Source organism: Myotis nattereri, assembly GCF_964212035.1.
Source record: "Myotis nattereri genome assembly, chromosome: 20".
NCBI classification, from domain to species: domain Eukaryota; kingdom Metazoa; phylum Chordata; class Mammalia; order Chiroptera; family Vespertilionidae; genus Myotis; species Myotis nattereri.
This window is the reverse complement of record NC_138096.1, coordinates 6116142-6140658: the sequence shown is the minus strand read 5'-3', so window position 1 is coordinate 6140658 and position 24517 is coordinate 6116142. Positions and strand designations below refer to the sequence as shown.

The 24517-nt window shown below is 43.6% G+C and overlaps 1 protein-coding gene across 2 annotated transcripts in view; it reads right to left on the bottom strand.

Annotated features, from left to right (window-relative positions):
* Nucleotides 1–285: 285 nt before the first annotated feature.
* The window catches only part of NVL (nuclear VCP like), a 46989-nt gene continuing 22757 nt past the window's right edge, over nt 286–24517 (bottom strand). For both annotated transcript variants that reach the window (XM_081114354.1, XM_081114353.1), the window contains exons 17-23: nt 22382–22501; nt 20626–20725; nt 11732–11838; nt 9383–9459; nt 7023–7111; nt 5181–5251; nt 286–590 (exon numbers count right to left, since the gene is read on the bottom strand). In XM_081114354.1, the coding sequence (XP_080970480.1) occupies nt 546–590; nt 5181–5251; nt 7023–7111; nt 9383–9459; nt 11732–11838; nt 20626–20725; nt 22382–22501 (609 nt within the window). In that variant the 3' untranslated portion in view covers nt 286–545. The remainder of the gene's footprint in view (nt 591–5180; nt 5252–7022; nt 7112–9382; nt 9460–11731; nt 11839–20625; nt 20726–22381; nt 22502–24517) is intronic.

Below are 24517 nucleotides of genomic sequence, written 5' to 3'. Positions count from 1 at the left end.
CAGCCAATTCTAACCTGGACCCTCTGATTATGAAGGGCGTTCCTGGGGCACGGGGGACACGGATGGAGCCGGGATGGAGATGGGAGCAGTGAACCACTAACTCCCTGGCTGTGATGGTGGCTGACGCAGGGGAGTATCTGGGTGGTAGGAAGTAAACATGGAAGTATTTGGGGGTGACGGGCCATCAGGTTGGCAACTTCCTTTCAGATGGTTCAGAGGAAGAAAGTTTTTTTTGTGTGTTTTTTTTTTTACTGTAAATGCAACCTTTCCAGAGTACAGTTGAGATAATTTCAATATAAAATTTTTATTAAAAAAAGTATCAGTTCTTTTATTTTGGCAGTTCAATTTTTTTGAAAGAGGAGGTAGGCTGTTTCCAAACAAGGCTGGCCAGATGGGAAGAAATCTTCAACTCTGACTTGGCCTCAGGAATTTGAGAATCAAAGCTTACGTGAGGCCACCTCTGTCGAGCTGTAGGCGCCCGCTCGGAGCGCTGGGCTTCTCGCCAGGCCGGCGCACGGGACTCCTCCATGGCCGCTGCTGGGAAGTCACTGGCCAAGGGACTGCTTCAGAGCCTCATACATCAGCCGGTCCTGGGAGGGGGGGGGAGACAGAATACAGAGCTGATCACTGTTTTGGGATGAACTGTGTCCCCCCCAGAATTTATATGCTGAGGTCCCAGGACCTCAGAGTGACCTTATTTATTTATTTATTTATTTATTAAATATATTTTATTGATTTTTTACAGAGAGGAAGGGAGAGAGATAGAGAGCCAGAAACATCGATGAGAGAGAAACATCGATCAGCTGCCTCCCGCACATCCCCCACTGGGGAAGTGCCCGCAACCCAGGTACATGCCCTTGACCGGAATCGAACCCGGGACCCCTCAGTCCGCAGGCCGATGCTCTATCCACTGAGCCAAACTGGTTTTGGCAGAGTGACCTTATTTAGAGACGGGGTCGTTAAAGAGGCAATTAAGTGAAAATAAAGTCGTGAGGGTGGGCGCTCCTCCCAACAGGACTGGCAGCGTCTTTACAAGGAGATTAAGACACAGACAGGCACGGAGGGAGGGAGGTCCATGTCATCTGTAAGGGGCGGGGCCTCAGAAGAAACCAGCCCCGCCAACACCTTGATCTTGGCCGTCTCATCTCCAGAACTCTGAGAAATAAACTGCTGTGTCTAAGCCCCCAGTCTGTGGCACTTTGTTACATCAGCCCGAGCCAACTCACACACAGAGCTGAGCTCCCCTCCCCGCATCTACGTCCATACACACTCCTTTCTCCAGGGAGTACCCATGACTCTCATAACTGTTGACATAAAAAGTTTGCCCCCAAATCAGGGTAAAAGATGCTTACGTCTCTATCTAATTAGTAAAGCAAAATTCGAAATCATACTGAGTCCGGACTGGAATGAGAGGCAAAAGCAGAGGCTGCGTATGCAATACTATTTGTCAGAAACTGTCGGAGTATTTTTCAATGGGGTTGGATCATTCTACATTTAACAACGAAGTATGAGAGTTCTAGCTGCTTCACATTCTTGCTACCCTTTGCTGTTGTGTTTCACATTTAAGCCATTCCACTCCTATACGTTTATCCCAAAGAAATACAGCAAGTTTCCGTTTTTCCAGCCCTTTAAAATAATTTTTAAAAAATCAAATTTTGGCCGAAACCGGTTTGGCTCAGTGGATAGAGCGTTGGCCTGCGGACTGAAAGGTCCCAGGTTCGATTCCGGTCAAGGGCATGTACCTGGGTTGCGGGCACATCCCCAGTGGGAGATGTGCGGGAGGCAGCTGATCGATGTTTCTCTCTCATCGATGTTTCTAACTCTCTATCTCTCTCCCTTCCTCTCTGTAAAAAATCAATAAAATATATTTAAAAAAAAAAAAAAAAATCAAATTTTGGCCGGGACCGGTTTGGCTCAGTGGATAGAGCGTCGGCCTACGGACTGAAGGGTCCCAGGTTCGATTCCGGTCAGGGGCATGTGCCTGGGTTGCGGGCACATCCCCGGTGGGAGATGTGCAGGAGGCAGCTGATTGATGTTTCTCTCTCATCGATGTTTCTGGCTCTCTATCTCTCTCCCTTCCTCTCTGTGAAAAATCAATAAAATATATTAAAAAAAAAAAAAAATCAAATTTTGTTAAAGTATTCCTCTGGATAGTTAAAATGCTCACAGGCTCAAAAATATCTATAGCCCTGGCCGGTGGGCTCAGTGGGTGGAGTGTTGTCTGCACTGAGAAGTCGCTGGTTTGACACCCAGTCAGGGCACATGCCTGGGTTTTGGGCTCAATCCCTAGTAGGAGGTGTGCAGGAGGCAGCCGACTGGTGCTTATCTATCGCATCGGTGTTTCTCTTTCTCTCCCCTCGCCCTTAAAAATCAAAATATATTTAAAAACATGTATATAAATAGTTATAGAGTGAAAAAAGGCTCTGTTCTATGCAGCCCTCCATTAATATATCCTTTTAGATTGTCCTCTGCATATATGTGCAAATACACCAGGATCAAGCAGCATCACTAAGACATACATGTATCCTTCCTAACAGGATAAAAAGACATCTACAATGTCTGGAATTATAGGTTCAGATGTGCTTTTAATAGAATCCACTGGATTGAATCTCTCATGTAGTCGATACACTCTAATTAGCAAAAGCTACTGTCAGTGTAACGTTAACGGAGCTGAGTGACCAGGTTAGCAGGTATCTGTGTATACATTTATGGAAGTGCTTACCATACAACTCCTAATTGCTCATAAAGATTAGGAACTGTGTCTACATGATTTTATATCTTATAAGTCCAGCAGCGTGTCTGGCCTAAGTATATAGTAGGTACATGATAAATGTTTATGTACAGATGGAAGAATGAGATCTTAGGCAATCCATTAATACACTAGGCGTAAGGGGTGGTTTTTCCTCTCATAAATGTCAATGTGAGAAATAATCAGGCAAATAGATGACCCATGTTATCCTGAGTGTGAAGAAAAGAATCAAAGTTCTCTGGCCAGTGGGTGTGAAAACCACTAACTCACTGAGTTAACAAAAGAGTAAGGTTTCTAGATGTGGGTTTTACAGAGGACAGGAAAAAGGTGTAATTTATGTTTGAGTGAGACTGGCTTCCTGATAGTGGAACAAGGCCATAGTGGGCGGAGTGAAAAGACTATAATTTGAGGTAATAAAGAGATGGGAAAATAATCTCAAGGTCTCAACATTTATTAACAGTTAACCCTGCCCCAGGTCACGGGTGAGCCGTTAAGGCTGAACAACAACAACAAGCCGAGTAAGTTATGCCCTGCTGGTCTGTGAAGTGACACATGCTGGACGCGAGGGCTTGGCTTCGCTGAGCAGAGAAAATAAAGGATGACACAGCTGAAACGAACATTCTGGATTCACAAAAGCAACTGGCAAAAAAGAGTCCAAGCTTAGTTGCTGGGCTATCTGTCATATCAAATTGCCAGCCTATTGAGTCTTCTTGGGGCCACGACAGATATAGCCCCTCACCAGAAAGTAGGCGGGGCAGGATCTTCAGATAGAGCCTGGCGGGCTGGCACCAGCAGGATGGGCGTGGATGAGGCAAACAGGCAGAGCTCAGAAGAAATGTTGCTCACCGTCCTCACTTCCCACCCTCAACCCGTTAGTGAGGATTTACTGGGCCAGGTGACAATGTCTGCATTTGGCCTCTAAACCAGACCCTACTGTTACCCAGGCAATTGCTGGACACCAAATCCACTTTACCTGCTGTTACTATCCGACCCCAAGTCCAGCATCGTGAGGCACCAGGGAAGCAGCTGCTTCCGGGAAAGAGAGGTAGCAGCTCGATTCGACGGCTGGAGAACATGCCTAACATTCCAGAACTATAAAGACCAGCTCTGCAGACCCTGGGAGAGCACTCACATGCCTACCTCCGTTCCTTTTCTATTTCAGACATCTCCTGGTCATCTAGTTCATGTTAACTCACTTCAAAGCCAACTGCTATTTCCTAAGTATGTCTGAAAGGCTAAAAAGCTATAGCAAGTGTTCCTTTCACATTTAACAAAATCTAGTGATTCTCTCAGTGAAAAAAAAGCACAAAGTCCAGACCCTCCGCAAATAAGGCAGATGACTAAGCTGATCATTACAGGTCAGTTACCTTGAGCACTACTGTTTTACTTTCATCTTTTCATTCTAGGGCTTGAAGTCAAGTTGCCCCTTAGACCCAGCCAGAGTGAATTCCGAGCTGGCCAGGAAGTGGTTTTGGTATGAGCTCCTCACCTGAGCTGGACCAATCACAGGCTTCCCTGAGACGCTCCTGCTAGAGCCATCAGGGATTCCCTTGCTACGGGGGCTAATAACCGAGTAACCTCTATGTCTGGGCCCGCAGGCAGCCATCTTCCCCCGCAAGATGAGGTTTCCCCCAGCCTGCCCAATGCCAGCTACACCCTCAGCATTCTTATCTTCTTGGAGCTACACTACTCAAACTAAGCGCTGGGGACTTACCCATAAGTTTCAGGAAAGTAAAAACATCTTCACCATAATGTCAGGAAAGGTTAAAAAACCACTCTGGCTTTTTCTGACAGAAAATGCCAGGTTTTACATGGTATTTCTTACTTTGTTGAGGGGTTGTTTGTGTAAGTTAAAATGGTTGTTATGCAGTGAAGTCTGGCAGCTATGACACTTACAAAGAGAGCTGGCAGGGAGATACCCAGCCCTGGGAAATGTCTGGGTTCGATGCTGCCGGGGTCCGTTTTGTTCACGTGGATGCCTTTTGTTTCCGGATCCTGGAGCTGTGATGTGCCTTAGCCACGAGGACCTGCTCGTGGACGCTACCTCAACTGCCTTTAAACTGTTAGCCCTTTATCACCCAGCTCAGTGGTTCTCCTTATGATTATTGATTGAAAACTGTAAGTCAAAGTCCAAACGGTTATATGAAGAGATTGCTGTGTTTCTCATTATGATTATTGGTGGAAAACTCTAAGTCAGCCCTGGCCGGGTAGCTCGGCTCGAGCGTCATCGTTGAGAAGCCAAGGTTGAAGGTTCAATCTCCGGTCAGGGCACGTACAAGAAGAATCAACCAGTGCAAGCATAAGTAAGTGGAACAACAAATTTCTCTCTCTCAAGGACACTCACACAGGCAGTCATTTTGTTTTCATGAGGTCATACCTACCGGTCTAAATTCTCGTCTCTTTTCTCTCTACATTTAAGAACATTTCTTACCTTTTTTGATATAGATGACTTCACTTTCTTGAAAGCTTCTTCAAAGTGCTTCTGACTAATCTTGAGTTCGCCTGCGGGGCAAAATCACAAACATACACATCTGGGCACGGTATGCTGGTTGTGATTTAGAACTTAGTTTCTCTCGAGACTTCCAACCATTCCAGGGGAACAGTGAGGAAAGCGGTGATGACATTGGGGCTAGTCTACTCAGAACAATATTCAAACAAGATGTAGGACCCTTGTTCCTTTTAGCTTCATTTACATATTCCGGACCATATTTAATTTTACTATAAATGGTTAAGTTTTATATAATGTATTTTAGTGCAATCTCCTCCTGATCCAAGCAATCAAAGCAATTTATTTTGGAACAAATTATATAAAAAGGTACTTTGTCGCCCTAACTGGTTTGGCTCAGCGGATAGAGCGTTGGCCTGCGGTCTTAGGTGTCCCAGGTTCAATTCCGGCCAAGGGCATGTGCCTTGATTGTGGGCACCTACCCAGTGGGGAGTGTGCAGGAGGCAGCTAATCGATGTTTCTCTCTCATCGATGTTTCTAACTCTCTATCCCTCTCCCTTCCTCTCTGTGAAAAATCAATAAAATATATTAAAATAAATAAATAAATAAATAAGTACTATGTCTTTAATTAGAGATTTTTACCCCTTTAAAAACAAAAAAAGGTCCCTGTGTATTATTTATTAGTTTATGCTCCCCCCCCCCCCCCGCTTTTCGGAGATATTATAGACATATGAAAGTTAAGGTGTGCAACATGATCACAAGATATATACATAAACTGCAAAATGATGCCCATAATAAAGTGTGTTAACACCTGCAGCAAAGCAGGGCTGTCAGAATGAGTTCTGTGTTTACAAGACAACGTCCAGACAGAGTCATTAGTAGCTGCCAATGCGTGTACGGCGGCGTTAATTTTTACTTACAAAACAAACCCCAAGCTAGTCATCAGATGCAGCGCTCAGACAGCCTACTACCACAGATGAGGTCTTCTACAAGAGATTCTAATTTTGCTCATTCTATCCCACCTACTCCAAAAGGAATTTAAAATCGATGACAATAAAAGAAGTTCAGATAACTGAATCTTAAAATTAACCGAAAACCTCGGGGACTTCGTGACTGAGATATGTGTGCGGACGAATCTAAGCTGAGCACATGCTGCTGTAACCGTAAACAAATTTAACTCTAAGATTCCTGGAGGCCTAAGGAAAAAAGAGGTGTGTGTGTGGGGGGGGGGGGGGGGGGAATTAGCGCAAATAAAAGACATCTTTTGGAAATCTACTGAGACTTGAATTTAGATAAAGTACAGGTTTAGAGGAAAACGTAGGTCTTCTGAAGAAGGTATGTATAAGGACTGTCAAGGACAGCCACACGCTGATGCAACAATTACCTGTCACAGGAACCAGGCAAAGGAAAGGCTATATTCTGTACTTGGCCTGGCTGGACTGCAGGCAGAAAATGAGCCATTTTTGGCCACACTTACCCAAATCATATGAAGACACTCTCACATGTGAGGAACAGAGCCAAGCTGTTGAGATGGCCCCAGACCATCACATAGTAACATGTACGGATTTTGTATTTTGAAAGGAGAGTCTAAGTGTATGGAAAGTTATTTCAATTTTCATTTCTCAAGCGTGTGTGTTTTCTACTTAATACTAATATTTGCTACTTAAAATTTACATCATATTCTGAAAGGTTTCTAAAGGTTTTATCAGACAGTTTTACTGTCACAGATGAGAGACGCCAGACAATGGTCACGTTCCCGCTCGACAGCGGTTCTAGGAGTCCAGGGTGACAACTGAGAGAACTGAGAGCCTCTGGGGAGAACCGTACCTTTTTCATGTCCACTGTTCTGTCTTGCCATTTCCTGTCTCAGGGCACAGACAGAAGCTTCCCGCACCAACGCAGAGAGATCCGCGCCCCTGTAATGCAAGAAGTCGTCTTACTTATTTATTCTTAGATACTGTTTAGGCCAGAGCAATTTTCTTTTAAATCGCATATTAAACAGTCAGAAAAGAAACTGACCGATAAATGTGGGATAAACTAATTACAGTCACTAGGAAAGAGTTTTAGCTTTCACTTAAATTATTTCTAACTTTCAGAAGGAAGGAAAAGATGGAGGAAACAATGCAATGAATCATAAATGGTCCCATGGTGACAGCTATAGATACCCACGTTAATATAAAAAGCTTAGAACATCGCCCGACTAGCGTGGTTATGGTTGAGCATCCACCTATGAACCAGGAGGTCATGGTCTGATTCCCAGGCAGGGCACATGCCTGGGTTTTGGGTTCGATGCTCAGTAGGGGGCGTGCAGGAGGTAGCAAATCAATGATTCTCTCTCACCATTAATGTTTTTCTCTTCCCCTCTCTGAAATCAATAAAAATATACTAAAAAGAAAAAAAAAAAGCTTAGAACATCATCAGTAGAAAGAAAGTGACACACCATTTATTGTAGATTTTTGTTCACATGGCCTGTGCTAAGTGTTGATGGCCCATTCCTAAATTATCTCATGTATAAGACAAGCTTCTATATAAAAAGTCATTTATGGCTCCATGTTCAAAAGGGGAAAATACAAAGGCTATAAAGTCTTTGATGTATTTGATTCAAGCTCAAGCTAAGTGGACTCTTAAGTTACTTAAAATAGGACAAGAACTAACAAGCCTTCACTTCATTATTCCATGTAATAATATGCTGACTCCACTTGAGTTCAATAGAAGACAATGGTGCTGACTGGTGTTTCACTGCACTAACATCTTGACCAGGTCTTGGTGATTCTTTGAGAAAGAGCTTGAATTTGGGACAAAAACCTTATTTCCAGGCATTAACCTACTTTATTATACAATGTTGATGACCCACGTAATATATAAAATGAAAGACCCACAGAGTTTAAATTATTAACTGAATCCAATGTTTCTGTTGTAAAATGTTAGGGTTAGAATATTAGCTAATAATCACATACATGCTGGACTCGTTGAGACCATCTTAAATGAGCCAAGGTTACTGACCAGAGCACATCTCTCTCAGGGGTGTGGGGGTGGCAGAACAAAGATTGACATTCAGAGTCCAGAAGCCCATATATTAAAAAATTGGAGATAAAATGTCTCTGACCACACTCCCTGAAAACGATCAGCATGGTTTCGAGTGAAGTCATATTGATAAGAGATGGTGATGGGACTTCTTCAACAGGGACTGGAGATAACGGAGGGCCTGGGTTACACCAGTGCAGCGGTTCTCAACCTGTGGGTCGCGACCCCTTTGGCGATCGAATAACCCTTTCACAGGGGTCACCTAAGACCATCCTGCATATCAGATATTTACATAATGATTCATAACAGTAGCAACATTACAGGTATGAAGTAGCAATGAAAATAATTTTATGTTTGGGTCACAACATGAGGAACTGTATTTAAAGGGCCAGAAGGTTGAGAACCACTGCTCCAGTGGCTGTGTTCTTTGGCTGTAAGTTCACGTTGCTGAATGACAGACTCCTGAAGTTCTCAACAATGAAAACCCCGCCTCCGTCCACATTAGTTGGCCTTGACCTACAGGGACATCATGAACCCCAAGTATATTGTGGACAGTCAACAGAGCCTTTCAAATAAGCCAAAGACATCTTCCCCTAATAAGCTTGCTTCATTTCCTCCTGTATACTCAAACGGGAAAGTTAACCAACTTCCTTAAAAACATATGAAAAAAACCCAACACCACCAAAAACTACATCCACCACACAAATATGAGTGCTGAGGGCAGAAATGTTTCCCTTCCTGCGTTTACTACGGGCTGTGTGGATGCTCATGGTGGCTGTGCTGCGAAGTAAGTTCTGAGCCATGGAAATGAGCACAATCGCTTATTCTCTTCGAAATGCTGAAGCACCTGGGTAATTTGGCAACCGGTCACAATACTCCGAAGGACAGACAGACAGACAGACAGACAGTATGTGAAGGGCAGCCGTGGTGGTCAGGGCAGCTGAGTAACAAGAGTCAACACATGAGAGGCCCCCCCCACTTCCGAAATTCCCCCTCGTGGGAGCTGCTTCTCTAAAAGGAAAGAGCAGGAAAGGGCCAGACCCTACACCAGGTGCCCCAAGGGATACCCGACTTAATCCTCCCAGCATCGCCCTTCTCCCTCATGTGACACACGAGGACACTGAGCCTCAGAGAGAGAACGAACTTGAGACTGAGATCCTTACGAATAGCAATCGCAGCGCTGGTCACCAGCAATCGCTTCCAGGTTGACATCTGTGTCCAGTGGGGGTTTGGTGCCATTCTGAGTGAGAGAGAAAAAGCTATTTGTCATTGAGGGTTCAATGACCGACACTTTCCCACACGCAAGGTTCTTAATAAACAGCACTGGCTACGTGACTAAATGAATATAACTGACTCCCGCAGCAGTGTTACAAGGTTTTTACAAATTTCCATTTTGAGAAATGAGGTTAAGAAGCAGGCTCCAGCCCTAACCGGTTTGGCTCAGTGGATAGAGCGTCGGCTTGCAGACTCAAGGGTCCCAGGTTCGATTCCGGTCAAGGGCATGTACCTTGGTTGCGGGCACATCCCCAGTAGGGGGTATGCAGGAGGCAGCTGATTGATGTTTCTCTCTCATCGATGTTTCTAACTCTCTCTCCCTCTCCCTTCCTCTCTGTAAAAAGTCAATAAAATATATATACATATATTTTAAAAAGAAGCAGGCTCCAAACCTGGGCAAGCTAAAGGCAACTTATGCTTAGGAAGTTTGAAGAAACTGCCTGCAGTTGCAAAAACAAAACATCACCAAGAACAAAATCACCAGCTCCATCTTCCCCAAGGTGAGGAAACCCATTTCCTGTGCTGATTAAACGTGGCCACGACGTAAGCAGTGCTTGGTCTTGACGTGCGTATGTGCGTGGTTTCTGGCTGGCCGGGAAGGGAGAAATAATACTGCAGCCGGCCAGGAGCGAACAGCAGGAAACGGCTCTACAAGAACAGCCACAAGTCCTCCGCTGAATGTGTTCTTTCTCAGCCCTGTACCTAAACGCAACCCTGACTGTGGTGCCAATTCCCCTTTAGCTCCTACCAAGAGATGCTAGAAAGGACAAGTATCAGATCCGTCTCAGCATTCCAGCACTAACACAGCGCCGTGCATGCACACAGGATGTGTTTAGTGACGTTTCTAGTTCCTCTCAGAGGCAAACAAAACAGCTTTTAGTGATTTAAAAGGTATGACATAAATGATAGGTTCGTGAGTATTTGCTTTATTATTCTGATTCATAACCTGCATATACAAAGCCTATAGTCTTTGTAGTAATCATTACATTAGAAAAGAAATAGCTTAAGAAGAAATATACACACAAAAAGAGAATATTTGCCATTAAGCTTCAAGGTAAGTGTAAATATTAGCACGGCGTTGCTCCAAGCAGGATGTGGTTCAGTTCCAGCACCTCGTGCAGTCCATCACCTGCCTCTTGGCCCGCACTCAGACGGGTCCCTCCTTCCTCCCAGCTGGGCGCATTTAAGAATTTCATGAGCTGTACATCTGCTGGCTGCTATTATTTAATAAAATGCGAATGTTCATCTAACACAGGCTCAAGAAACAGTTTTTCCTCATTCAATCCACTTTGACCCGGGAAATAATCACGGCAAAAATACTCTCCGGGAGACCTTAGGCAAACAGTCTTTGTGGTTTTTTTGGGGGGTGGGGGGTGTGTTTCATCCTCACCCGAGGATATTTCTCCAATGATTTTTAGAGAGAGTGGAAGAGAGGAGGAGAGACAGAGAGAGGGAAACATTGATATGAAAGAGACACATCGATTGGTTGCCTTCCACACATTCCCCAACCTGAGCTGGGGATCAAGCCTGCAACCAAGGTACATGCTCTTCACTGGAATTGAACCCGAGACCCGTCAGTCTGCTCTAACCGCTGAGCAAAACAGGCTAGGGCTGTCCTTTCCTCTCACCACCACACGCCCCCCCCCCCATGTGTATAAAACTAGATGGCCAGACTGCATGACCCCTAAGGTTCCCTTGAATGTAAATGTTTTCAATTTAGTCAATCAGCTCCAGGGTGGGAGGGTGGCATGGAGTTTTTTTATGAAAGCTCATGGAGTTGGACATTGAATGATATGCCCACGTTTTTTGTGCCTGGATTACACTTTAATAAAAAGGTCAAAAAAAGTGGAAACAACATTGGACCAGGAATTAGAAAATCTGCGTTCTGGAGATGAAGAGCAGTGAGGGCTGCACAACAATGTGAATCCAGCGAGGCCAAGGAACTACACACTCAAAGATGGTTAAAACGGTACGTTTAACTGGGAGTTTCATCACTGTATTAAAGACTATACTACCTCAAAGCATCTGGGAGACATCAAATAACCTTTCTGGCTTCTGGGGTAAGGGTAAGTTTTAATAACATTTATAGGGAAAAATGAAAGACAGACTTGGGAGACAGAGGCTGGGCAAATACTTAAAGCTGCAGAACAGAAGGCGATTAGGCATCCTAAGTTGCTACTTGTCTGTATTTAAAATGAGAGAAACAGACACAAAAACATACCATCTCCTTCACTCACTTTTGTGATGGTTTTTAAGATGGCGAGACGATCTGCGGGGGGCGGCAAGCCCACGAAGAGGGTTTTGTCCAGGCGGCCTGGGCGCAGGATCGCAGGGTCAATGATATCTAGAGAAGAAGGGAGAAGGGAGACAGGAGTCTTAAAGAAATAGAACAGAGTCTTTAAAAAATATGTAATTAACACGAGAGATGGGAAGAGTATATTTTTTAAAAGGAAAAACTGATTAGACTTCATGAAAATGAAAGTTTCTCCTTAACAAAATAGGCTCTTAAGAAAGGGAAAAGCCCACTCCCCCCTTCCTGCCCAAACCTGCCTTCCTCCAGGATTCTCATCTCGGATAATGACCCCTGGCCGCCCCCCCAAATATTAGGCAGGTTTCTCCTTCCTTCTAATGGGAGACACATGCTATCAAGTCTGCCTCCCATCACCTCGACCCTCCGTCAAGGCCCATGCAATGTCCTCTGTGAGTCTACCTGCCCCTCTCTGGGACCCCTTACAGTGCTGCCAGGATTACTTCCTAAAACACACATCCAATTCTCTCGACTCCTGCTCCCCACTGCAGACCGAAGCCTAACCTGTTAGTGTCATGCTAGAGCATCGCTGGACAAGCATGTCTAGGGGTCACCTGAGTCTACAGGGCAAAGGTCTCACACATTTTGGTCTCAGGAAACCTGTGCACTTTAAAAAATGACGGAGGACTCCTTTGTAACCTTTCTACCTCACCCTTCCCTGACCCACTTGTCCTTAGACGGCCACTATAGATTAGTTTGCATTTTCTAGAATTTTATATAAGTGTATCATACAGTATGTATTCCGTCTGCTTTCTTTTACCCAACATAATTATTTTGAGATTTAACTAAATTGCTATGTGCATTTGTACTTGATTCTTTTTTATTGCTGAGCACTATTCCACTGTATGGATACACCCCAATTTGCTTTTCATTCTTCTGTTGAAGAATTAACATTTGGCTCAAGTCCAGTTTGGGACTATGTGCTATGAATACTCGTGAACAGGTCTCTGTAATAGACGTTTGTGGGATGCAAAGCAGTATGGCTATATCACACTATAGGTGTATATTTAACTTTTCAAAACCGGGGATCGGGCCTAAGCTGGCAGGTGGACAACCCCCGAGGGGTCCTGGACTGCGAGAGGGCACAGGCTGTGCTGAGGGACCTCTCCCAGTGCACGAACGTCATGCACCGGGCCTCTAGTCAATGGTAAGAGAGAATCGTGGATCAGCTGCCTCCTGCACACTCCACACTGGGATCAAGCCTGGAACCCCAGCATGTGCCCTTGACCGGAAACGAATGAGGAGGGACCATTCAGTCCACAGGCCGATGCTCTATCCAGTGAGCCAAACCGGGTAGGGCCCTGGAGTCAATCTTGATTCTACTCTCCAACATCCATATCTAATCCACTAGCAAATCCTGTCAAATCTATGACACAACATGTCTAGATTCTTTCTACATCCCCAGGCATCGCCTGGTACAACAAACAACATCTTGCACTTGGACTATTGTTGTATTTCCTAACTGAATCCCTACATGATTGTGTCAGAGTCAAGATATCAATTCTTACATCTGCAATGAAAAAGTCACCAACAACCCCAAAGCTTTAAAGACAAAATGCATCACTCACAAATGAGACGGATGCCCGAAGAGGGACACCTCCTATCTCTTGATCAAGAAACAACCTCAATGTCCACCAACTGGTGAAGAAATAAAAGGCGGTGCAGCCACACTAGGAAGAATTTTCCAGCAGCAAAAAGGAATGACGTGTCCACACGTTCTACAACATGGATGAGCCTGGGAGACATCACTACAGTGAAAGAAGCCAGACACCACAGCCCACATATTGTATGATTCCTCGTGCATGAAATACCCAGAACAGGAAAATCTATGGAGACAGAGTGTAGATTAGTGGTTGCCTAGGGCTGAAGGTGGGGAGTGGCTACTGACACAGATTTTTTTTTTAGGGTGATGGAAATGTTCTAAAATTAGACTGTTGGGATGGCTGTAAGTATACTCAAAACCACTGAATCGTATATTTAAAATGGGTAAAAATTATGGAATACTGCATATGCCACTAAAGCTGATTTTTACAAAAATTAGATCTTCAGACTAATGAGACTCTCACTGTGCCAGTGAAAATTATTACAAGATCAGACAGCCTTCATGAAACAGAAGTATAGCTCTCTATGATTCATTAAACAAATAGTTACTGAGTGCTACTATGTACCAGAGTACTCATAAATCAGCAGAGGTGATGCCAGGGCCTAAGTTAATTTTCAAAGGGCAGTACTGTGCCAAAGGGTAAGATATACAGGCTTGACTAGGGCATCTAGTCGTTGGTCAACTGCCTTCAAGGAACATTCAACCATGATCCAAAGCCATTCAGATTAGATAGGTCAGGAGACAGTACATTTCACTTGGAATTCAACTGGCTAAACAATGAAATAAACCTTTTCTTTGTAAGTCATCCATACTTTCTGACAAATAATTTTAGAGACTTTTTAATTGATTTTAGAAAGAGAGAGGAAGGGAGAGGATAAGAGAGCTAGAAACATCAGTGATGAGAGAGAATCACTGATTGGTTGCTCCCCGCATGCCTCACACTGGGGATCGAGCCTGCAACCCCAGCATGTGCCCCAGTGGGAATAGAACCCTGACCTCCTGGTTCATGGTCGACCCTCAAGCACTAAGCTACACCAGCTGGGCTGGACAGAGACCTTGAACTAGGGCTCTCTCTCCAATATAAAAGTGCAAACCTAATCCTGGCCTGGAAGAAGCTTAGACATAATTTACTTATTACTTTTTTCAACTGAGCCATACATAGAAGGCGGAAACTCTTTCTAGATGCTGAAATGCTGCCGAAACAGACTCCTACCAAGTAGAAGAAAAGGTAATAAGCTGGTGTAGCTGTCTGGGAGTGTTTTTAACCAGTTAGACAGGGAGTTAAATGGGAATAGGTAGTTTCTCAACCGAAAACATCCTTTAAGGGAGTTGGTATTCAAAGAAGGGAATGCAAAGGAGTGTGTAGGAGAGATCAAAACTAGGCCACCTGTGTCTAGATGTGACTGTACAAGGAGCCTCATGCCCTTGGGCTGAGCGCAGGGAACTGGTTTATTCCCAGAAGAGGGCGGTCACAGTTCTTCCGAACAACCAGAGGCAGAAGGGGGAGGAGAGAGTCTTTTCATTTACTTTATAAAAATCAGTACCTCAAAAATTAGGAAGAAAAATAAAGACAGAGCTAGAAATAGGAGAAAAGAAATTTAGAAGATCAATTCGGGAGGGTTTAAGATCCACCAAGTACTAAGCATATACATAAAACAAATGAACAAAAAGTCACATAAAAAGGACCAGAATGGCATGGACCTTTAAAGAGAAAAAAAAAAAAAAAGCAACACCTACAAATTATGGGAAAAAAATGTTTTCAATTCAAATTCTATACCCTGCCAGGCTGCCAATCGATAATGAGAACAGAATAAAGATAATTTCAAATATACAAGAAGTCAAAAAAGTTACCTCCTGCATGACCTATCTTAGAAAAGCCGCTGAAAAATAAGCTCTAGCAAAATGAGAGAGTAAACCCAGAGAGAGATAAGATCAGAAACAGCGGGCAAAGCAAAGCAGCGCAGGAAAGGTGACCCTGAGATGACCCGGCCTCAGAGGGTGGCCAGCCCAGATGGAGCTGGAGGGGGAAGGCTCCAGAGGGAAGGCTCTAGATTAGAAACAAACAATCAAAGGAACACATCAGATGAAGAACAGGAACAGAGAAAAGAAAGCAAAAGAAAAATATTAGAGTTATTAAATTTAAGAATAACAAGGTCAAATGGAAAAGGAAACCCAATCACAGAATTATTCTTGGGGAGCAGGGAGAAACATTTAGTCATCAGTAATGTAAACACTGACTAGTGACTTAACTGAAGTTGTGATCAAACTACCTTCTATCTATATCATAAAAGGCCGTTACGGCGTCACGACCAAAGGAGCAGTGGCTCTTGCGGCAGAAGACAGGGCGCGAGCCACTAGTGGCGGATAGCTACGAGTGGCAGAGGGCGGGGCACGAGCTACGAGCTGCGATGGGCAGAGCGGCCAGCTGAGGCAAGCGGAAGTGAGCTACTTCTGCATGGTTTTGTGTGTGCCAGGTCTCTACTGTGTGTGTGTGTGTGTGCATATACACACACACACACATATAAATAAGGCTAATAAGCAAAATGTACCCTTGGGAGTTGGACCAGGAGATCGAATGCTCGCTATGATGTGTGCTGACCACCAGGGGGTGGCATGGAATGAAGGAAGGCCCTGGCCGGCAGCCGGAAGGCCCCAATCAGCCCTGATTGCCGGTCAGGCATAGGGACCCTACCTGTGCACAAATTTTGTGCACCAGGCCTCCAGCATTAAAATATTAGGAGGACAGAGCGAAGAGAACAGAGGTATGGGGGTAAGGATGAGGGGGTAGAGAAAGGGTGAACACAAGATAATGATCTTTATCTACCTTAAAAAGAAGTTAATGGGTAGTGTGTAACATTGGTGAGAAAGAGCCATTTGAACATATTATTTGAAAATATGGAGGAAATACAGAAGAAATAGCTCAAGGAGTTTACAAGTGGTTGCCTCTGGGCAGGGGATGGGGAGGAGTGGGACAGAGAACAGTTTTTGTTACAGGTTTTGCAGGGTCATTTGATTTCCCTGAGTGGGTTTATCTTTTTCATGCCATTCACTAATTGGCTCTAAAACCACGAAGACTTGTTATGCCCATTCTCTTAGGGAGTTAGTCAATTCACAGGAACTGGGTCACACAGAATACACAGTGTTGAAACCTGCTCAAAACCCTACTGTGTCTTCCCATCACGGCAGGCTAAAATCCACACCCCTTATTGCGACATAAAAGGCCCCAAGCACCTCTCCATCACTGTCCCCACCACTCATTCCACTCGGGACTCACTGGCCCTCTTGCTGTTCTCCAACAAAGGTCAAATCTGTTCTCACCTCGGGCCTTCACAAGTCTTGTTTGCTCTCTCCCTGGAATGCTCTTCTCCCAGTTTTCTGTATGGCTTAATCCTTCACATTATTTGGATTCATGAAATAATCATCGTCACTTCTGACGAAGCCTCCCAGGCCCATGGAGTCTAAATTAGCATTCCTCTCCCCAACCGCCAATCATTCGGTATCCTCCTACCCTGTTTTACTTTATTTCTCTGTCTATTATTTCTCCTGTCCCCCAGCCCCATATGAGAATATGTGCAGGCAAAGAATTTTTCTGAATTAACCTCTGAAGTGTTAACCTTTGAATTCCCAAAGCTCACCAGAACCAGGCATATACTCAAAATCAAGCACTTGATGAACGAGAGAGTCAGTTTTCTCAGAGGTAATTCCTACTTCCTCTGTTTTTGAATCTGGGCTTTCCTGTCACTGTCCTGACCAACAGAGTTTGCCCATCCTGGGCCTTGCCGTTAGGAAGGGCAGCCCCCACTCTGGTCTCCTGGGACCCAGCAGTCATGTGAGCAGTCGGAGTACTCAGAGCCATGCTCATGGAAGGCCGAGCCACACGGGAGGTCTTGGAAGATGACAGTTAGTGTGGGGGAGAGACATGCCAAGGGACACCAAGGCACCAGACATGAGTAAGAAGCCCCCTTGGCAGGGGTTCTCTGGCCCAGCTGCTCCAGCTGATGGTACAGGGGTCAGAGCTGAGCCACCTGGACAAGCCCTTCCTGGATTCCCGACCCACAAAACTGTGAGCAAAGTAAAAATGGCGATTTTAAGGCACTAAGTACCGCAGGAGTTTGTCAGTCAGAAGTAGCTGACCAGAACATCAGACAAGAAGGGATTTCTTTCTTTCTTTTTCTTTTTTTTTTAAAAATATATTTTATTGATTTTTTACAAAGAAGGGAGAGGGATAGAGAGTTAGAAACATCGATGAGAGAGATCAACCAGCTGCCTCCTGCACACCCCCCAGTGGGGATGTGCCCGCAACCAAGGTACATGCCCTTGACCGGAATCGAACCTGGGACCCTTCAGTCCGCAGGCCGAGGCTGTATCCACTGAGCCAAACCAGTTCGGCAAGAAGGGATTTCTTAAAGCCGAGTAGAAAACAAGGTATAAACCATCCAACCAAAATGTCACAGCAAAGTGTACAACAGAACAGAATGGCCAATAAGCGTAAATGCCAGTGAAAAAGATCTAGAACATCTATTTGTAAATGTGAGCAGGCCTTCAACGCAATGGGGTTTGTTCAATTTGGGGGAAAAGGGATGAGTAAGGTGCAATGGACAGGAAGACAATACTCAAGGTCACTGGAAAGGACAAAACACACAATGATTCATCTGTCATTCGTATTGCTGGTTAAACTCAACACAGACTATTATATTCAGTTCTGGGTTTTACAACTAAGTAGAATCTGGAGCACTGTAAAGAATTCCAAGATGAATAGAGAGACCATGGGGAAAAACCCATGAGGAAAGGTAATGTACCTGGACTGTTTTGAAGGAGAGGATTTAAATAAAACTTAGTGACGCTGAATATTTTCTAACTAGAGGCCTGGTGCACGAAAATTCGTGCACTGGAGGGGGGAGGGGGTCCCCTCTGCCGGACTGCACCCTCTCGCAGTCCAGGAGCCCTTGGGGGATGTCCAACTGACAGCTCCCCATGGGGAGTGGGCCTAAGCCATCAGTCGGACATCCTTAGTGCTCACCAGCCTTCAGCCCGGCTTGTGGCTGAGCGGCACTCCTCCTGTGGGAGCGCACTGACCACCGTGGGGGCAGCTCTGGGCCTGCCCCCTATTGCCCCTCCACTGCCGCTGGTCGCCGCAGTCCCCGGATTGCCGTCCCCTCCCTCTGCCCGCTGGCACCTGCCTTCGCTGGCCTGGCACCACCTGTTTGCTGGCCCTGCCCACCACTGACTGGTTGTTCCGCTGTTTGGTCAATTTGCATATTAGGCTTTTATTATATAGGATAATCTACAGAGATTACACTAAGTTTTTACATTAAGCAAACATGACCAATAATGAGCGCCGGTACACAGAATATGTTATTCTAGACATCAGACCAAAGACTCTCTACTTGAAATCTGCTACAAAGCTGTGTATCTACTTTGGAAATGTAGAGGTGATTCTGTCCAAATCTGAGGGACATTCAAGCTTTCTTCTAGGAAAGCTGTGATTTTATGACCTAATGACTGTTCCTACTGCTATTACCACAAGTGCTGGCGACAATGATGATAATACTAAATAGCTACTTGCCACACACTGTGGTAGATTGCTAATATCACTTCACCTGACAATTAGGTATTATTATCTTCATTCCAGAGATGAGACATGATGGTTAGCAAGATGAAGTAATATATGCACAAGATAAATGTGGTACAATAAAAGATAATTTGATCTTTGCCCCTGGTCCTTGGCATACTCCTTCAAAAATCCTTGGAATTTCCTGAGTTAGGAGTCTTTGTTATGCTAATGAGATGACTTGGCCGGTGCCAACATAACCTCAGGATGGGGACAGTTACCAGAAAGACCAAGTGATGAGAGGGTTGGAACTTGGACCAAGACCATTGGGGAAGGCAGGGGGAGCTGAAGACTGACCTCCACCACAGGCCAGTGACTCAGTCAACCATGGCTACATTATACAGCCCTCATAAAATCACTGCATCCAAGCTCAAGGGTGCGGCCCAGTTCAAAACACAGTGATGCACCCAGAGGATGATGGGTCCTGACTCCATGGAGAGAGGGCACTGAAACTCTATATGCCCTCCAAGACCTACCTGTATAGGTGGGTGTCCCTTATGATAAACTGTCATTGTAAATACAGTGCATTTCTGAATTCTATTAGTTGTTCTGGTGAATTGCTGAACTTGAGGAGGGTCATGGGAATTCTCAAATTTGTAGCAGGCTGATCAGAAGTGTTGAGTGCCCTGGAGATTCCACTGAGGCTGCCTCTGAGCGGCGGCAGTTTTGTAGAGGACTGACTCCTTAACTTGCGGGACTGACACTAACTCCAGGTGGTGAGTCAGAACTGACTTAAAATCTACTTCTCTGGTGTTAGACCAGTTTGGGGTGAAACACAGCAGTTACTAAGATATGAAGTGCTGTGGCCAGGACTCAAACCTCATTCTGTCTGATTCCAAAGAGAGCATTCATTTTTATAAGAGTCAAAGTATAACCCATAACAACTTCCGATTTTTCATTTTACAATAAAATGGCATATAATTCATGAAGGTTTTGAGTTTCCATGGTAACTTACATGAAAAATTGTATCAGCTTGACAACTGATAAAGTCCACTTAAGGAATTAAATTACCCTATCTCTGCTATCAGAGTTAACACAAACATCAATGTAGGGGCAGCTATGACACAGTGGCTCATAGGGATAGCAAGGAATTAAAGAATGTGAAGACAATTTAGGATCCAGAGTAAAAGCCACCTCCAGCACCTCTGAGGTTCTGAGTCTTTTTCTAAATCCTTCATTGAGTGCTTAAGCTTGTAAACTATTTTAAATACTAGTTAAACACAGGTACAGGGACATGGTTCCAGTATAAAATCTTAAAACCTATCTTCAACCTTCAGATACAAAGAAAAGAGTCTCATTGCTGCTTCCTATCAGCTTGAGAGAAACCATAGGACACAAATTCAGATTCCTGTTTCTGTGGTCAAAAGTGCAAGTTACACCAAAAAAAGAGAAGTGTATGTTACACGTGTTCTCTGCCAACAAGAGAACTTTCTGAGCAGCAACACAGAAAACAAAACAAAACAAAAACTCATGAAATCCAGGCAATACTATGTCTTCTCTATAGCTTACATAAAAGCTTTCTAAGGCTTTATTTCAACTTATGAACCCTCTTAGTTATTCCTTGACCAGGATGTATGTAAACTGTATGTTTTTGAATGCTTTGTCTTACCTGGCCTGTTAGTGGCTGCCATGATGAAAACCTGCTGACGCGTTTCCAGACCATCCATCTCTGTGAGGAGCTGATTCACCACTCGGACGCTTGCCCCTGTCTAAAAAGAAACAAACATAGCTCCATCAGCCCCCAGTAAAAAGAAAAATCCATCACCAATTTTATTTCGCCTTATAAAATAATACACTTGCTCATTTGAATGTTTGTCAAGAGATAACAATGATCATTTCCTGACTAGTTACTGTACAAGCACTGGACAAAACATGTTCTCATTCCCATGGTTCCCCAGCAAACCTTTTTAAAAAAGATATATTTGTATTGATTTCAGAGAGGAAGGGAGAGAGAGAAAAATATTAATGATGAGAATCATCACTGATCGGCTGCCTTCTGCAGGACCCTACCAAGATTCGAGCCTGCAACCTAGCATGTGCCCTGACGAGGAATCGAACCGTGACATCCTGTTTCGTATGTTGACGCTCAACCACTGAACCACACCAGCTGGGCAATCCTCTTATTTTATCCACAGTTTCGATAGGAAGTTGTGAATGAGAGAGGATGTTATTTGTCCATGGTCTCACAGCAAGATAAGGGCAGAAATGAAACTCAAACTCAGATTTATCTGACTCCAAAGTCTATGCCTCTTAGTTATTCAAGGATCTAAGAGCCACAACAAATTTCCTTTTGGACAAATCTAGACTGAACTTTTGAATGCCAGACCAGACTTCCTGGGATATCAGATGCCTCATCTAGGACACTGGGTCTTTTTCTCTTTTCCTTGAAGTATCCAGCACAAGTGCAGCTACCTCAGGGCAACACCCGAGAGAAAAGTTCTGGGGGTTGGTCAATGGGGACAAATCAGCGGGACAGAAGTGTAGTGTTTGCCTCTGGACTCCACAGAGACTTTAGGACATGACAGCTGGCAGGCAACAGGAAGGACCTCTGCCCGGGGCACTGACATCACTATCGGACGAGGCTGCAATAAGCATATGCTGCGATGCCACTGATGACTACTGGATGAGGAAACAACATTGCTTTGCTATGAATCACATTTATAGTCGTCAGGTTTTGTTTTTTCAACTATTTAATGTTTCTGGGGATTCTTGAGTAAAAGGAGCCACTGAACAAATGTTTCACTACCTACGAGAACATATACAGAATAATTATGCGAAAAGAAACCACAAAAACATGTGCTCTCTATGCTTCCAATTCTTACATAGCAATCTTCCTGATAACAGCTGTTACCACGCACTCTCGGTACTGAAATTTCCAAGAACTATGACTCAGCATAGCAATGCAAGTGGCAGTCAATGCCGACCAAGTTTTATCTTCCCCAGAGTGTAATGGTGCTGAGTCAGTGCACATTACCTGGCCCTATTGTGAGTGCGTGTCTTAAATTACATTTTCTCCTGCCTCAAGAACTCATTTAAACTGGAGAATCTTAAGATTACAAGGCAGACTTTTCAAAATCAGTCTCATTTCCAGTCCCAGCTACTCATTTGTGTGAATCTGATATGTGTAACGAAACTAACATACTAAAAACAGAACAAAACAGGATACAAGGTTAATAAAAATGCAACTGCTATCCCTCAGTCCTGATTTCAAATTACTAGGTTACTTCGCAAAAAGAGTCCCAATGTTCTCGAGGAATGACTTTACAAGAACTCCTTGAACTTCACAGAAACTTTATAAAAACTTGTTTAAAAAGGTTTGTGGTGCTCAAAAAGAGATCTGTAAAGGATGACTCGATGACAGCTACCTCTCGGTCTGATCGTCGAGGGCATAAGGCGTCCACTTCATCAAAGAAGATCACACAGGGCGCCGAGTTCTTGGCTCGTTGAAAAACCTGCCGTACAGCACGCTCGCTCTCACCGACGTACTGAGCACACAGACAGGAGATAAATGGAGAGACAGTTCAACCTAGGGGTTCAAGCCAAATTATAGTAAAACCAGTTTTAAATGACATTTGTACGTCAGAGTCCAAAAAAGTATTAGGTTGAGTCATAGGCAACTACTGGTATTTGCCCATTTCTGGCCAATAAGAATAGTCAGTTGTATGTGGTTCAATTTAATAAAATTAGCTATTATTTAAGCTTATAAATGTCCTCATTTATAAAATGAAGTCTAAATGCAATGTAATGTCTTCTCTAGATCAAAAAAAAAATCTCACAATTCTATTTTAGAAGTGACCTCCTAAGTTTTATGCATATAAAATACCCAGCAATAATTCTCATTAATTCAAAGAGTATTTTAAATGCTAACAAGACAATTTACTGTTCTACTGTCATTTGTACATCATCTTGCTCAAGGAAGAGCTATTTTGTCATAAAGCATCAGGAGAGGCAAACTGAGCCAGCTGGGAACTTAACAGCTGTTATATGGCATAATGTATGTAAAAATCAAAATCAAACTACAAAATATTAAGATCAGTCAAGAAATAACAGCAACTCACTAGCAGCTATATATAACATTAGGACAATTAAAATAAAAAGTTACACATAAGAATATGGTTTCCCTTTTAGCTAGGTATAAGAAATTGTTCTTATAAAATTTCAAACTAGTTTAAGAAATAATAAAACTGCTTTTTTGTTGTAATAAAACTGCTAGGTAAAACAGAATCTGATGCCAACAATCTCCTATCATAAAGTATCTCTGATGTTATTTTATGACTATATGGTCATAATAAAGTAATTAAGGAATAGACTGCATCACAGATGACAGTGATTAAAGTATCTGTTTTCTCATTTGAATAGAGCTGTCTTTCCCTCACATGTATCCTGGACTTTTCTTTGTACTTTAGCTCATTTTGCTTCCCTTACTTGAGCTGCTTTCCCAACCTACCACCAAATAGTTCTTGCATTTGAAAAGACACCCATTACTCCCTTCTTTGCTCTTAGAGCATTTTTATACTATTGCAACTGTGAGCTCTTCCATGTTCATTGTATCATATCGTAAAGTACTGGAAAGTAGAAGTCAGGACCGTTTCAAATTTTTCTCTGATCATAATATCCTGTGCAGTATACAAATGCAGTAGAACAATTTAGTTCCCTGAAAAATCTAATTTAGCAAAAATTTTATTTGGGTAACTAAACCAAAATATTTAGTAGATATTTTTAAAGAAAAGGTATCAGGCCCTATCTGGTTTTGTTCAGTGGATAGAGCGCCGGCCTGCGGAGTAAAGGGTCCTGGGTTCAATTCTGGTCAAGGGTACATGCCTGGGCTGCAGCCTCGATCCCCAGTAGAGGGTGTACAGGAGGCAACCAATCAATGATTCTCTCTCATCATTAATGTTTCACTCTCTCTCTCCCTCTCCCTTCCTCTCTGAAATCAGTAAAAAAAAAAGAAAAAGAAAAGGTATCAGTGGGTTGGGAGAGACAAAGTTCAATAAAGTTTCAAATGGGGATGGAAAAGAATAATCAATATAGCTGGCAAAGGACTTCAGATATAGCAAACCAAAATGACTATGTAAAAGGAAATTTAATTTAGGGGAAGGTAAACCTAGGCCAAAGGACAGATTAAAATCAATCTTAACAAAGACAACACTGATTAGAAATAAGCAAACAAAAGAAAAACCCCTATCTTGGCCTTTAAGAAATACTTCAAATAAGGATCGTATACTTATCTCTAAGTCCTCCTTTGCCATTCAGTTCTCAATCATAACCTGGCTTTCTAAAACACTGAAAATATTACCCCTGAAGTTAATAATGACCTTCTGAGTACCAAGTCCAAAGTCGTTCTGTCAGTTCTTTTACACTGTTTGGTTGCACTGACAAGGTTGAAGAAACATCAATATGAGAAACATCAAACTGCTGCCTCCTGCATGCCCCCTACTGGGGATCGAGCCAGCAACCCAGGCATGTGACCCGACCAGGAATTAAACTGGTGACTTCTTTGT